This window comes from Squalius cephalus, assembly GCF_949319135.1.
Source record: "Squalius cephalus genome assembly, chromosome: 2".
NCBI classification, from domain to species: domain Eukaryota; kingdom Metazoa; phylum Chordata; class Actinopteri; order Cypriniformes; family Leuciscidae; genus Squalius; species Squalius cephalus.
Genome location: NC_137123.1, coordinates 10452098 through 10465520, shown reverse-complemented (window position 1 = coordinate 10465520; position 13423 = coordinate 10452098). Strand labels below are relative to the sequence as shown.

Genomic DNA, 13423 nt, shown 5'->3' with positions numbered 1-13423 from the left:
TAAGTTAACACTGGGGATTTAGCTGTGAGAGAATGTTAGAGGCAAAGCGTACACAGCAAAACCTGTTTAACTAGACTAGTTGATCTCAATGACTATGATGTGTTTCTGTTAAATTGGGTGATATCGTTCTGAATATATAGATCTTCACATAAAGAATAAAACATGATACAGATTGTATCTAAGCACTAATTGTTTAGCTAGTAAATACAATAGTAGACCATTATTACATATAGACAACATTAATATCTGTGTGCTGTGTGCAATGTGATTGTTAAAGTCTTATAAGCCAACTTCATTGACAACTCTTTTTTTAGTCTTTAAGTTTACAAGAGTCTATTTACTTAAACCATTTCATCATACATGTTTTGTGAATGATTCATTGTGCATGTTGTTCTAAAGAAAAAAAGGATAGTCTTAAAAAATATTTTTATCAAAAATAAAATTACTTGCTCCATATTTGAAACTTCTTTTCTTGTTGTCTGTATATTGGGCATGCTGTATGTACTGTAAAAATGTCTCCTTTTGAGTTTTATAATACATTTACATTTACATTTATTCATTTAGCAGACGCTTTTATCCGAAGCGACTTACAAATGAGAACAATAGAAGCAGTTATATGAAGGACTAAAAATGACAGAACGAAAAATAAATAAATAAATAAATAAATAAATAAAAGTAGAAATAAATAAATAAATGCAGAAATAATAGTGAAAATAAATACATTTTGGTAATATAAATGGCTATTTCTGTATTTTTACATGTATTTATTTATTTATGCATTTCTATATGTATTTATTTATGTATTTATACATTTATTTATATATTTATGTATTTATATATTTATTTATTTATATATTTATATATGTATTTATTTCTACATTTATTTATTCCTACATTTATTTATTTCTGTATTTCCACATTTCTACATTTATTTATTTCTGTATTTCCAAATTTCTACATTTATTTATTTCTGTATTTCCACATTTCTACATTTATTTTTCCCTGCGCATGTATGCTAATTGCCCTATGGCTAAGCCACGCCCCCTCCACTCACTCGGACAAACAGTCAACATTTGGTAACAGGCGCTTTGGCAGCTGTCACAGTAGGAGACATTTCACAGGAGGCAATTGATGATTTTTTGGAGACAGAAAGATTATATATCATCTCGATGTCACCAAAAGGGCCTTAAATATGCATTGGAAGGTTATATTAATGATTTTATTGTTGAGAAGGTCGATAAGCTTCAGCTCCAGACAAAGATTTACAGTTCACAGTGTAAACGTTATAGTTTGGTGGTATTTCGCTTCAAACGCTCGCTTTATACACGTCCTATTCGCTTTGGATTCAAAATGTTCAAGCGTCGAACTAGACGCGGATACGCGCGAATTTGACGCTCTATTCGCGTTTGGTGTGAGCGCAGAAGAACGGGCTGCGATGTCAGTTTGCAATGCTGGAGTGTGTGTGTGTGTGTGTGTGTGTGTGTGTGTCAGAGAGCGGGCGCGATCGAACAGTGGAAACATAAAAACATACTCCATTTTGTTCATACAGGACATAATTAAAACTGCAAAGTGTTTAGCCTACTTTTATTTGAGACCAGTCACGGAAAGTAGGGACACATGTCGGTTCTGGGGCATTTTGAGTTATTCACATATTCTGAAAGTGTAGTCTCCAAGCTTTCCAACGATGTGTAACACAAGGAAATCTGATAATATTTGGAGAAGTTATGGCCATTTAAAGGTAGGCACTCAAAAACGCACAAAGGGGAGAAAACAGCGTCTGAAGATTCTCACCTTTCTCCTGCTGGGAGTGACAATAGGGCTCATTTACATCTCATTTAGATAAGCCATACCCCCCTGTAAAGCTGTAAGCACGAGGGGAGCAGAAAGGCCAGGAAAATGTGCCATCAAATAAAAAATAAAAAATAAAGTTTGCAGGTAATATATAAATAAATGTCTCTTAGCATCTACCGATAAAACTGTATAGGCAACTCTTGTGTACACTGAATAAAAAATAAGATAAACTCTAGACAATGTTCAAATCAAAAACAAGATGTGCTATGTGATATATATATATATATATATATATATATATATAGTATGAGTAGGCTATTAGTAGGTTATAGCATTCATTTCGTTCGTTTTTTAAATAAGATACTAGCTGAAATGTGTTTTTTTTAAATCAAGTGATCAAAGTGCTCGTTGCCGTGGCGATCAGTGGCGCAGATGCAGTGTTCTCTCGTGTGGCTCACGCACACACCCCATTGTCTTCACTCGACGCGCGCTTCAATCCATTGCGTATACTCTCTATTCGTTCTGTTTAATATCACAAAACATAATGCAAACGTTTGCGTGTCCCTGCTTGATATACAACCACTGCTGAACATAATCGTTTTGATGAGAGAAAAAAACTATACGAAAAAAAAAACTCAGACCCTCTGACACGGCTGGCGAAAGCTCTACCACTGGACCATTAAGATACACGTTAGATAAGTTGGCGGATCTATATATTGGCACTGACAACATGTATTAGGCTACATCTCATTAAACGACAAATTAAACCCCATGTAACCTACTATTTAAATCGATTGCTGGACATTGTAATGTTATTGGCGTCCATCTTCATTGAATTTTGAAATCAGATAGAGCCGGCCAGAGCGCTGCATAATAAGTAGCCACGCCGGCTTATTCAGTATGGAAATACACACCGACAATGACACGCCCCCTACTGCGTGCTAGAATCTCCGAAAAACAAGCCGATTTCAAAATCAAAATGTACGCTTTTAAATATACCAATACTGCTATCTCAAACGGTCCGTGTAACGCTTCACAATTCAGTTTTCAGACCATACAATGCAAATGCAAAAATGAAAAAGTGAAACCAGACATTCTTTTTTCTTGTTTTTCCAGTACATTATCAATGGATATTTGCCTTTTCCCCCCCTTTTTTCAATTTTACTTTTGCTAAATTGTAACTTCAGAAACAAACATTTGAATAAATGAAATCTAACCGATTTTTTATTTTTCCATTTTTTCGTCTTGTAATTTGTGCCGTGGGCGGTACCATTAGCACGGGGGTGTGGCCGTGGACTAACTTAGTCTTTACTATCATTTCATTGATGTAACTGCTTTATTTACACTGCATGCACGTTTGAGGGAAAGTTTAAAAGACGGAACACAGGACAACATTTTTTCACCCGAAGTGCCATAACTTGTATTATTAGGCTAATAGTCTACGTGTACTAAATTATAAGGCAGTCTCGGACCGGCCATCGGGAGCAGCCGGGAAAAGTGAAATCCCGGTGGCCTGGGTATGATTTGGCACATTGCCCTACCTGTTTGTATTGACCTTATAAAAATACTACCAAGCGAAAATATAGAAAAAAAAAAAGTTTATTTTTTTTTGTTAGGTTTTTAGCTCTCGTTTGTAATAGTCTACAATACAATAAAGATGCAGATGTTTTCACTATAACGGGCATTGTTCGTTACCACGGCATCCGCTTGAGCTTCTGTGTGCTTTAGCTCTACACCGCTTCTCGTTCCCGTAAAATGCCATTAAATCTAGCACAGTTGTAGAACTCTAGTCTGTTCATTACAATAGAAGCAGTTCGCCGGGATATGAGCATGAGGCGATATAGGCTATAGCTACTGTGCTGCAAATCAAAAGCAATAATATTTATTTATTTTCAATAAATAAACAGAAATACCTTGCTACGTTTGGCACATTGCCCAGCTTGTTTTTTATTTATTTATTCGAGCACATTAAATTCGCCATTCGATAATGAATCAGCACTATAGACATTAAATATTGTATTAGCCTACAAACGGGGAATATGCTTATTTTTTTCTATATTTTTGCTTAGTAGGCTATAATTTTTATCGTTATTCTAGATTCCCGTGAAGGATCTTGAAAAGCGCTGCTGCTCGCGAGCCACCCCCGTTCTGCTGCACTGAAAATGAACTGTCTGGGATTTCGTGGTTGTGGCTGCCTAGGCTTCTGTACCATGTAAAATGAACAACAACAAGGATATAGCTAGGCCTATATATCAATAAAATAAAGTAAGAATGAATAGGTAAATACAAACAAGGGCAATGTGCCAAATCCAGGCCACCGGGATTTCACTTTTCCCGGCTGCTCACGATGGCCGGTCCGAGACTGCCTAATTTAGCACAGACTATTAATAATAAAAATGATGGCACTTCGGGTGAAAAATGTCGTCCTGTGTTCCGTCTTTTAAACTTCTCCTCAAACGTGCATGCAGTGTAAATAAAGCAGTTACATCAATGAAATGATAGTAAAGACTAAGTTAGTCCACGGCCACACCCCCGTGCTAATGGTACCGCCCACGGCACAAATTACAAGACGAAAAATGGAAAAATAGAAAATCGGTTAGATTTCATTTATTCGAATGTTTGTTTCCGAAGTCACAATTTAGCAAAAGTAAAATTGAAAAAGGGGAGAAAAAGGCAAATATCCATTGATAATGTAACTGGAAAAACAAGAAAAATTAATGTCTGGGTTCAATTTTTCATTTTTGCATTTGCATTGTATGGTCTGAAAACTGAATTGTGAAGCGTTACACGGACCTCAAACATGCAGAGGCTTCTTCGTGATCTCAACTAACAGATTCTGCAAAAAAACGAAAATCACAAATTTTGAAAAAAAAAAGCTTCTTTCTCATTTTGCTCGAAAGTTGTGCTGCCGACTTGAGTCCCTGGTTTCCGTGACGGGTCACATTTGTGTAAAACACAACATTGTGCTTTTGTCAAACTGTAAACTCTTGTCAAACTGTAACCTACAACTGTCACCCAACCAACATCACACACACAAACTGTTTAAAAGCCAAAATGACAAGAAAAAAACATAAAAACGAATAAAAACTGACTAACTGCAATGCATTGCAATGGACGTGGAAACAGAGAATGTCCTAGCTAGCTATGCGTACTGTGATTGGCTCATCGCATTTGGGGGTGTGGCTTAGCCATAGGTCAATTAGCATACATGCGCAGGGAAAAATAAATGTAGAAATGTGGAAATGCAGAAATAAATAAATGTAGAAATGTGGAAATACAGAAATAAATAAATGTAGAAATGTGGAAATACATAAATAAATAAATAAATGTAGGAATAAATAAATGTAGAATTAATGCATATATAAATATATAAATAAATAAATATAGAAATACATAAATAAATAAATAAATGTATAAATACATAAATAAATACATACAGAAATGCATAAATAAATAAATAAATACATGTAAAAATAGTCATGTCAAGTCAAGTGTATTTATATAGCGCTTTTCACAACATAGGTTGTATCAAAGCAGCTTCACAGTAATAAATTAAAACAATACATCAATGTTTGTTTCTAGTGGAACGTCCACGTTTGGTAATGCTGATCAATGGTATCGTTGATTGATTAATTCAATTAAATATCCCCAAATATCCCCAAATATAATAATACAGAAATAGCCATTTATATTACCAAAATGTATTTATTTTCACTATTATTTCTGCATTTATTTATTTATTTCTACTTTTATGTATTTATTTATTTATTTTTCGTTCTGTCATTCAGGGTTCCTGCAGGTTTCAGTTAGTCAAATTTAAGACCTTTTTATGACATTTTAAGACCATAAAGATTGAAATTTAAGACCTACACGACGCATTGCCAAAAAATTATCAAATCAAAGAATTCATTTTATTTCAATGAATTCAGTAATTGAAAAAGCATTAACTTAATTTACAGATAAAGCAATCACATTAGTAACCTTCCAGACCCAACAATGCATCAGAGAAAATAACAGAATCAGATATATTTTTTTTATAGAAAATTGTACTTTGCATATTATAGGCCTACTGTAAAAACACATAATTATTAGTTGATCATAACTAGAGATGAAATGGCATGAACATTTCATTTAATTATTATAGTGCCAAAAATTATCACTTATCACAGAATCCTGTTCAAAAAGTACTAATACTACACAATGAAATCAATTCACCAAGTTTTATGTCGAAAAACAGCAAATAACAAATAAAATTAGCATCAATACGCACTAACATAAACATTAAAATAATACGATTAAAAATTATAGCCAGATTTTAAAAGTGTCTTGCAACATGTTATATACTAACATGTACAAGTTCAAATAAAGTTGACAAAAAAGGTTTTTATAAAAAGATAAACCTCACATATTTCAGACTTTAATTTATCTTTTTTGACTCATTATTTTTATAAAAAATGATTTAGTGACATTTACAATACACTTTAGCTTATCTTTTATTATTAATAGTAAAATTCGGTCCGATTTTCCCGTGGCGTCTGTCGTTGCTATGCAACTCCACAATGACAAAAAAGTTTTAGTGGCTAATGGATTTCCACCGCCGAAAAACGCTTGCTGTAGCTCTGTTACAAGATTTATTTACGTGGGAAGAGGAAAACACCCGTAGTGTTTGGGTGCACCCGCATCCTTCATGTCTTTTTTCATGTTGCTGCGCCTGGAAAAAAACGAGCGCGTCGCTTCAATTACCGCGCGGCTCGCGCCTACATTTGAATGAACTTGAGCGCGAAAAAGACGCGATATGTGAACACTGCCTCTTGGCGAGCGACTTCGATACTTTTTTGCTACTTTGTAATAACTTTATGCGGCCAGCGTTTCTGGAAATGAACGAGGGTAAAATCTTTTTTAAGACCTAACTAAATGAAATTTAAGACCGCGGATGAAAATCTGGCTGTTTTTAAGACGTTTTAAGGCCTTAAATTTAAAGTTCAGAATTTAAGACATTTTAAGACTTTTTAAGACCCCGCGGGAACCCTGGTCATTTTTAGTCCTTCATACAGTTAAACTAACAGTAGGACAATATATAACATGCTATGACCCTTCTCAGTTTAAAATCATAAAGTGTTAGTACTAATGGATCAAATGTTGCAGAAAAATATGCGTCTTCAGTCATTTCTTGAAAGTGGCTATGGACTCCTGTATCAAAAGTGTTACATTACCACCTCCCCACATAGCAACATTGTGTCGGCCCAGATCGGGCCCACATCTGGCACACATGGAAAGATGATCTGGCCCACATGCAGCGTGGAATTACGGCACTTGGGTGGGCCGCTCCTGTTTGCCAGATCTGGGCCACAAGCAGGCCATAGCAATGCCACATGTCAGCCAAGAGCAAAGAAATAAACCAGAACTGGAGGATTAAACAACTCCACAAACAGCATTACCAGCTTCACTTATTACTAACCAGACTGACTTTATTTCTGTCAGACGTCTACAAAAGTTTTTATTGAGAATTAACAGAGGTTTAACTCTAATGTGTTTCATTTAAAGTCACCATAACAGTGATTAGTGTTTCCATTAGTTGGGCTCTTAACTCTTATTATATATATTGTCTTCTTTGGCTGCTGTGACAGTGTGTTTGTCTAACACATTTGCAGCAGCAAAGAAAGGTAAAGTGAAATGAGATCAGGTGATGATGGTTACCTGTTGATGGTTTTATAATCATCACGAAATAACCTGTTTCACTGAGATAATTTGAATCTAACAATTGTGTTGTACCATTAATATATTCTCATCACAAACCCTGTGTTACTGCAGCGTGAGATCCAGCAATATTATAACAATCAGTTAGAAGACTTTAACAAACATGAGCACAAAAAAAATCCATGGTGACACACAGAGATATCAAAAATCAGCACATGAATCTCAACAAGGGTGACATTATTTTATTTTTTTTAGATTAATTCAGAACATCACTGAAAAGCTACTAAATGCCACAACAAAAACAACAGCAAAAAAATAAAAGCACATATTTAGAATTAAACAAATTAATAGGACAATTTAGCTGCATAATTTATTCATGTTGCAATGCATGCTGGGAGTTTTGTACAATGATGGTACCCAGCATGCATTGCAGCAAGGTACTTTTGATTCTCACCATTGTTGAGATTCATACGTTGATTATTGATGTCTGTGTGTGTCATCGAACAGTATTTTTCATGCTCATGTTTGTTAAAGTCTTCAAACTGATTGTTATAATATTTCTGGACCTCGCGCCGCAGTAACACAGGGTTTGTGATGAGAATATATTAATGGTACAACACAATTGTTAGATTCAAATTATCTCAGTGAAACAGGTTATTTCATGATGATTATAAAACCATCAACAGGTAACCATCATCACCTGATCTCATTTCATTTTAGCTTTCTTTGCTGCTGCAAATGTGTTTGACAAACACACTGTCACAGCAGCCAAAGAAGACAATAGATATAATAAGAGTTAAGAGCCCAACTAATGGAAACACTATTCACTGTAATGGTGACTTTAAATGAAACACATTATAGTTAAACCTCTGTTAATTCTCAATAAAAACTTTTGTAGACGTCTGACAGAAATAAAGTCAGTCTGGTTAGTAATAAGTGAAGCTGGTAATGCTGTTTGTGGAGTTGTTTAATCCTCCAGTTCTGGTTTATTTCTTTGCTCTTGGCTGACATGTGGCATTGCTATGGCCTGCTTGTGGCCCAGATTTGGCAAACAGGAGCGGCCCACCCAAGTGCCGTAATTCCACGCTGCATGTGGGCCAGATCATCTTTCCATGTGTGCCAGATGTGGGCCCGATCTGGGCCGACACAATGTTGCTATGTGGGTCTGTGAAACTACACTGTTTGTGGAGTTGTTTAATCCTCCTCTGCTGAGATCTTCACAGATTTAATGTCTTCTAAATATTTTTCTCCTTCCGACAATCCTAAGTGAAGTCCCGATTATCTTGATGGCTCTACAGATTATCTGATCAGATGTTCCTGTGGTGTGTGAGGTGTGTTAAGAGTGACTGGATCTGCTCTGAAGAATGTCGGAGCCGCCACGATCACGAATAATCCTGATGTGTGGGGGAACCCGAGGACAACACATGAAAATACATAACAATAAAAAAAAACGTATGCATTCAAATACTGATAAAAAAAGTATATTTTTTGCTTTCCAAGCTTGTGCCTAAAACTGAAGACCAAAAATACTGAAAAAGAGTATTATATATCAATTTAAGATTACACTCAAAAAAATATGAAACAAAATGAAACATGCATTACATCAGTCAATAGCACACAATAGCAGTCATTCTCTCGCAAAGGGTCAAAGGGAACAAATGAGGGTCAATCCCTGTCAATCATATTGTGGCTCCGCCCACAAAGCTCAGAATTGATTCTTTATAAAAGAGCTGTATATGTGTCTTCATTGGGATCAGAGATCTATAGGAGAGACAGAAGGATTTACATCACAAAATAGAGAAGTCTATATAAACTAAATTTATAGCATTAGTATTATTATTTTTAGAATCGACTCATTTGTTTCTGAATCGGACTGTATGTTTGTTCCTGCATGCAGATCATGAAGACATATGATTATACAGATAACGGCTGATCGATTGATTTTCTGCTTCTGTAAAGTCATGTTGTGTTTGGATGATTTACCTCTTTCACTGTGAGATTTTCATTTTTAACACTCCTTCGTTTCTTTCTGTAATAATGACAGAAATTAACAGCATATGGACGACTATATTGAAATTATCAATGTTGTTTGTGGATCTCACATTATAAACAGGATGACGATGATAATGATGATGACGAGGATGAATATTGCTCCACATTCCACTGTGATCCCCAAAACTCCATGCCAACTGGATCTAGGATGCACTGAAAGAGTGAAACATTATCAGATAAGATTAGCAGTCCTGACTGAAGAAAGATATACAGGTTTGCTCTTACAAAAGCTTCACCTGTGACAGTTACAGCGTCTGATCTCTGAGATCCATGTTGATTGTGAGCCTGACAGTAGAAGCGTCCACTCTGTAGTGCACTGAAACTCTGTCCAGATCCAACAGCTGAGGTTTCATTCTCCTTAAACCAGCTGAAGTTCAGAGCAGGAGGGTTTGAGTCACTGATGCAGTTCAGAGTCACTGAATCTCCCTCCACTATTACACCAGATCCATTTATCAACACTGAGACGCTCCTGGGTGGATCTAAAGACAAAAATTTAAATTAATAACAAATACTAGAAAATAATGAATTTGAAGGTTTTTTTTAACAATATGTAGGTGATCATTAACTCACACATGATGTTTAAAGCCACAGTATCAGAGTATTTATCCCCATGTTCATTGATGGACTTGCACTTGTATTCTCCACTGTCATCAGAGCTGATCTTTGAGATGCTGAAGATTCTTCCAGATCCTACAATCGTTCCTCCTTTAATCCAGCTGATTTCTGCAGGAGGGTTTGAGTCACTGATGCAGTTCAGAGTCACTGAATCTCCCTCCACTATTACACCAGATGGACTGATGGAGATCACAGGTTTCACTGGAAGATCTACAGATGTCAGGTAAAAGTATTTATCAGAGACGGCTGGTGGAAAATGTTCTAGGAAAGGCTACAGTTGGTTATTATTGGACAATTTCAGCAAACATCCCAGTTTAATTTTTCACTGTTTAATGCTGATGGACACTGAGACGTTCTTTGGAGGATCTAACACAGGACAAAAATTCAATATCTAAATCATCTCATTTAAGCACAATCTCTGTTTTTTTTTAGAAGAACAAATTAACCTGTAAAAAAAAGTTAATCTGCACTCACACATGACATTGAGCTGAACAGCAGGAGAGATGTGAGTGTGTCCGTCTACAGCACAGCTATATCTGCCTGAATCCTCTCTTCTGACTGACTGCAGCAGGAGTTCATTGTTTCTGTCTCTTCTCTCAGTTAATGGCTGTGAGTTTCTGTACCAGATGAATGTTGCTCTGTCAGTCAGAGCGCAGCTGCTTTTACATCTCAGAGTGACTGAATCTCCCTCTGTCACTCTCTCAGGAGACTCCACCTGAAGATCTGAACACAACACACACATTATATCTAGTGCTGCTGTCATACACTGATTATTATTCAACATAATGCACAGAAGAAGAGATAAACCTCACCAAAGTCACCTGTGACAGTAAGAGTCACTCCTGGATCACCAATCCATTTTCCATCAGGTTTATCAGTGATGAATCTGAAATAGTACATGTGTGAATCCTTCAGTGTCACATGACTCAGTCTGACGGTGCAGTTCTGCTGTTTATCTCCCAGATACTGAAGCCTCTGACTATATTCAGGGTCCTCAGACAGATCTGGAGGCTCTGCACTATTTTTATTAGTCCAGAACACTTTCTTGATCTGATATCCAGGAGGGTATTTATAAGAGCATCTCATTATCACTGTTGAGTCCTTTAGTGCACAGATGTGTGAAGGACTGTAACTCACACTCCAATCAGCACTAGAAACCCCTGAAACACAGAATTCATCAAACTGTAAATGTTGTTTTATCAGTTATATTAAGCTTGTGGAGAAGGCACTTTGCAGCACACCTCTTGAACGTGGTAGAGTCTGTGATGGGGAAAACATTTTATTTATTTAAAATTTTATTTAAATTTGGTGTGTGTGTGTGTGTGTGTGTGTGTGGGGGGGGGGGGGGGGGGGGGGTTGGCATATATTTACAATAGAAACACATATCCACTATATTACAATATGAGCACTGCACAGATGTTTGGGACAACACAACATTTACAGAGCAGACAAAGGTTAAAGAAGTGAAATACAGTCAGAACTCAACATAAATTCTCCAGTAGGGGTCAGTGATGAAGAAGAGTATAAATTAGATTTGCCATGATGACGGATGCTGTACACCCTTACTGAACAAAAATATATTTCCATATATTTCTGATAAATATATTATATGGTGTAAATATACTGAAAAATATATGAAATCATTTATTGCATTAATATAATGTGTATTGTGAATACATTTTTCAATATATGAGAGTGGCAATTCCTTATGCACTATTCAATATATTTACACTGTAAAAAGTAATTAGTGGAGTGTTAGAAAACTATCGCCTAAATTTCTCAAGGATGTTTTACTCAAAATTGTAAGTTGTTCATATAAAAATAAGAGTTTAAGGACACTAATAGACCTGCACATTTATTTGAATTAAAAAAAACTACAACTTAAAATAATTAATAAATAAAAAAGTATAGAGTATATATTGTTATAGAGAAAATCCATTGGGTATTTATTGATGATTTCATAATCATCATTGATTAAGTCAAAAATCTTGTGTTTAATGTTCACAAAAGTGTGTAAAGTTCTTTTGGGATTTAAAGGGGATTTATCTGTTGTCTGGGTTTTGTGGGTCACCATTGTGCTGAAGAGTAGAGTAGCGATGCACAAAGTATTTGCAGTTTAATAAACACAAATCACTGCACAGTCTATCATTGTCCTGACACTCTTATGTCTTTGTATTCGCTACTCACAACGTTGAGTAAAACATCATTGATAAATTTAATGTAATCGTTTTCCTCATTTAATGACATTTTACAGTGTAAATATATTGTAAACACATTTTTCAATAAATGGAAATTATAATAAGTTCAATATATTATATAATATATAACACAATATATTGACACAATATATTATTATCCCATTTATTATATCAATCATAAGTATATAGAAATAAATGGCAAAAAATGAAACACTCTGAATATGATATAATATGTTGATCAGTGTATATTGAGTGAAGTGTTGCTGTAGCATCAGTCACTCACCATGAATTATGAGCAGAAAGATCATAGGAAGAGGAGGAGCCATTCTGACTGACGTCACCATAGCAACACCTACAACAACCAATAAACAATCAGCTACAGTATCTACAATGAATATGATGTAAACGTCTATCTCTATATAATAACATATGTAAAGGGTCATAACATAAGTTTTTCATATTTTTAACATTTAGAAAAGAAAGAAAAGCATTCAGATCAGCATGAAAGAATTCAACTTTAACAAACTTATTCTAAAAACTGACAAAGCAAAGACAAATTCAAAACAATGTAATAAAGACTCAAGTCAAGAAATGCAGAGGCATCGACCTGGAAAATCTGGAACAATTACACAATAGCGGTGAGAACAATTCAACACTGAGAACTATTTAAACAATATTACTTATAATTAGCTATGTTACCTTCTCCATGTGTGTGTTCCTTCTGTTTTCTTGTGTGAAACTGAAAGTAAACAGAGCTCTGCAGGAAAAGCCCTGATTTACAGGAAAATACATCATCTCTCTCTCTCTCTCTCTCTCTCTCTCTCTCTCTCTCTCTCTCTCTCTCTGTGAGTAAGTGTGTGTGTGTGTGTGTGTATTTTTCTGTCTCAGTGGGAGATGGTCCTCACTGCAGAACAGGAAATCCGGGGGGAGGAGTCGGATCCAGATCCAACTCCTCCCACCTTACATACCTAACTTTTTTTTTTTAGGTTTTCTGAGTAAAAAAGGCCTAGTATGTGATTACCAGATGTTACAATTAAGTAAAGATATTATGTATTATGTAAAGTTAACTA

At 35.5% G+C, this 13423-nt stretch overlaps 1 protein-coding gene across 1 annotated transcript; it reads right to left on the bottom strand.

Annotated features, from left to right (window-relative positions):
* Window positions 1–8954: 8954 nt before the first annotated feature.
* LOC307152435 (B-cell receptor CD22-like) lies at window positions 8955–13233 on the bottom strand. Its single transcript, XM_079861076.1, has 9 exons — window positions 13053–13233; window positions 12637–12705; window positions 10968–11315; window positions 10630–10878; window positions 10111–10365; window positions 9777–10019; window positions 9591–9693; window positions 9472–9517; window positions 8955–9249 (listed from the first exon to the last, which is right to left on the bottom strand). The coding sequence occupies exons 2-9, from the start codon at window positions 12695–12697 to the stop codon at window positions 9208–9210; spliced, it is 1347 nt and encodes a 448-aa protein (XP_079717202.1). The 5' UTR covers window positions 12698–12705; window positions 13053–13233; the 3' UTR covers window positions 8955–9207.
* Between the last annotated feature and the right edge of the window lie 190 nt (window positions 13234–13423).

What these genes read in the sequence shown, in the direction of transcription:
- LOC307152435 (XM_079861076.1), bottom strand. Translation starts at nt 12,697, where the DNA reads ATGGTGACGTCAGTCAGAATGGCTCCTCCTCTTCCTATGATCTTTCTG. An exon ending in CTTTCTGCTCATAATTCATG is followed by an intron (nt 11,316 to 12,636) that starts GTGAGTGACTGA and finishes TCTGTGTTTCAG; the next exon opens with GGGTTTCTAGTGCTGATTGG. An exon ending in AGACGCTGTAACTGTCACAG is followed by an intron (nt 9,694 to 9,776) that starts GTGAAGCTTTTG and finishes TCACTCTTTCAG; the next exon opens with TGCATCCTAGATCCAGTTGG.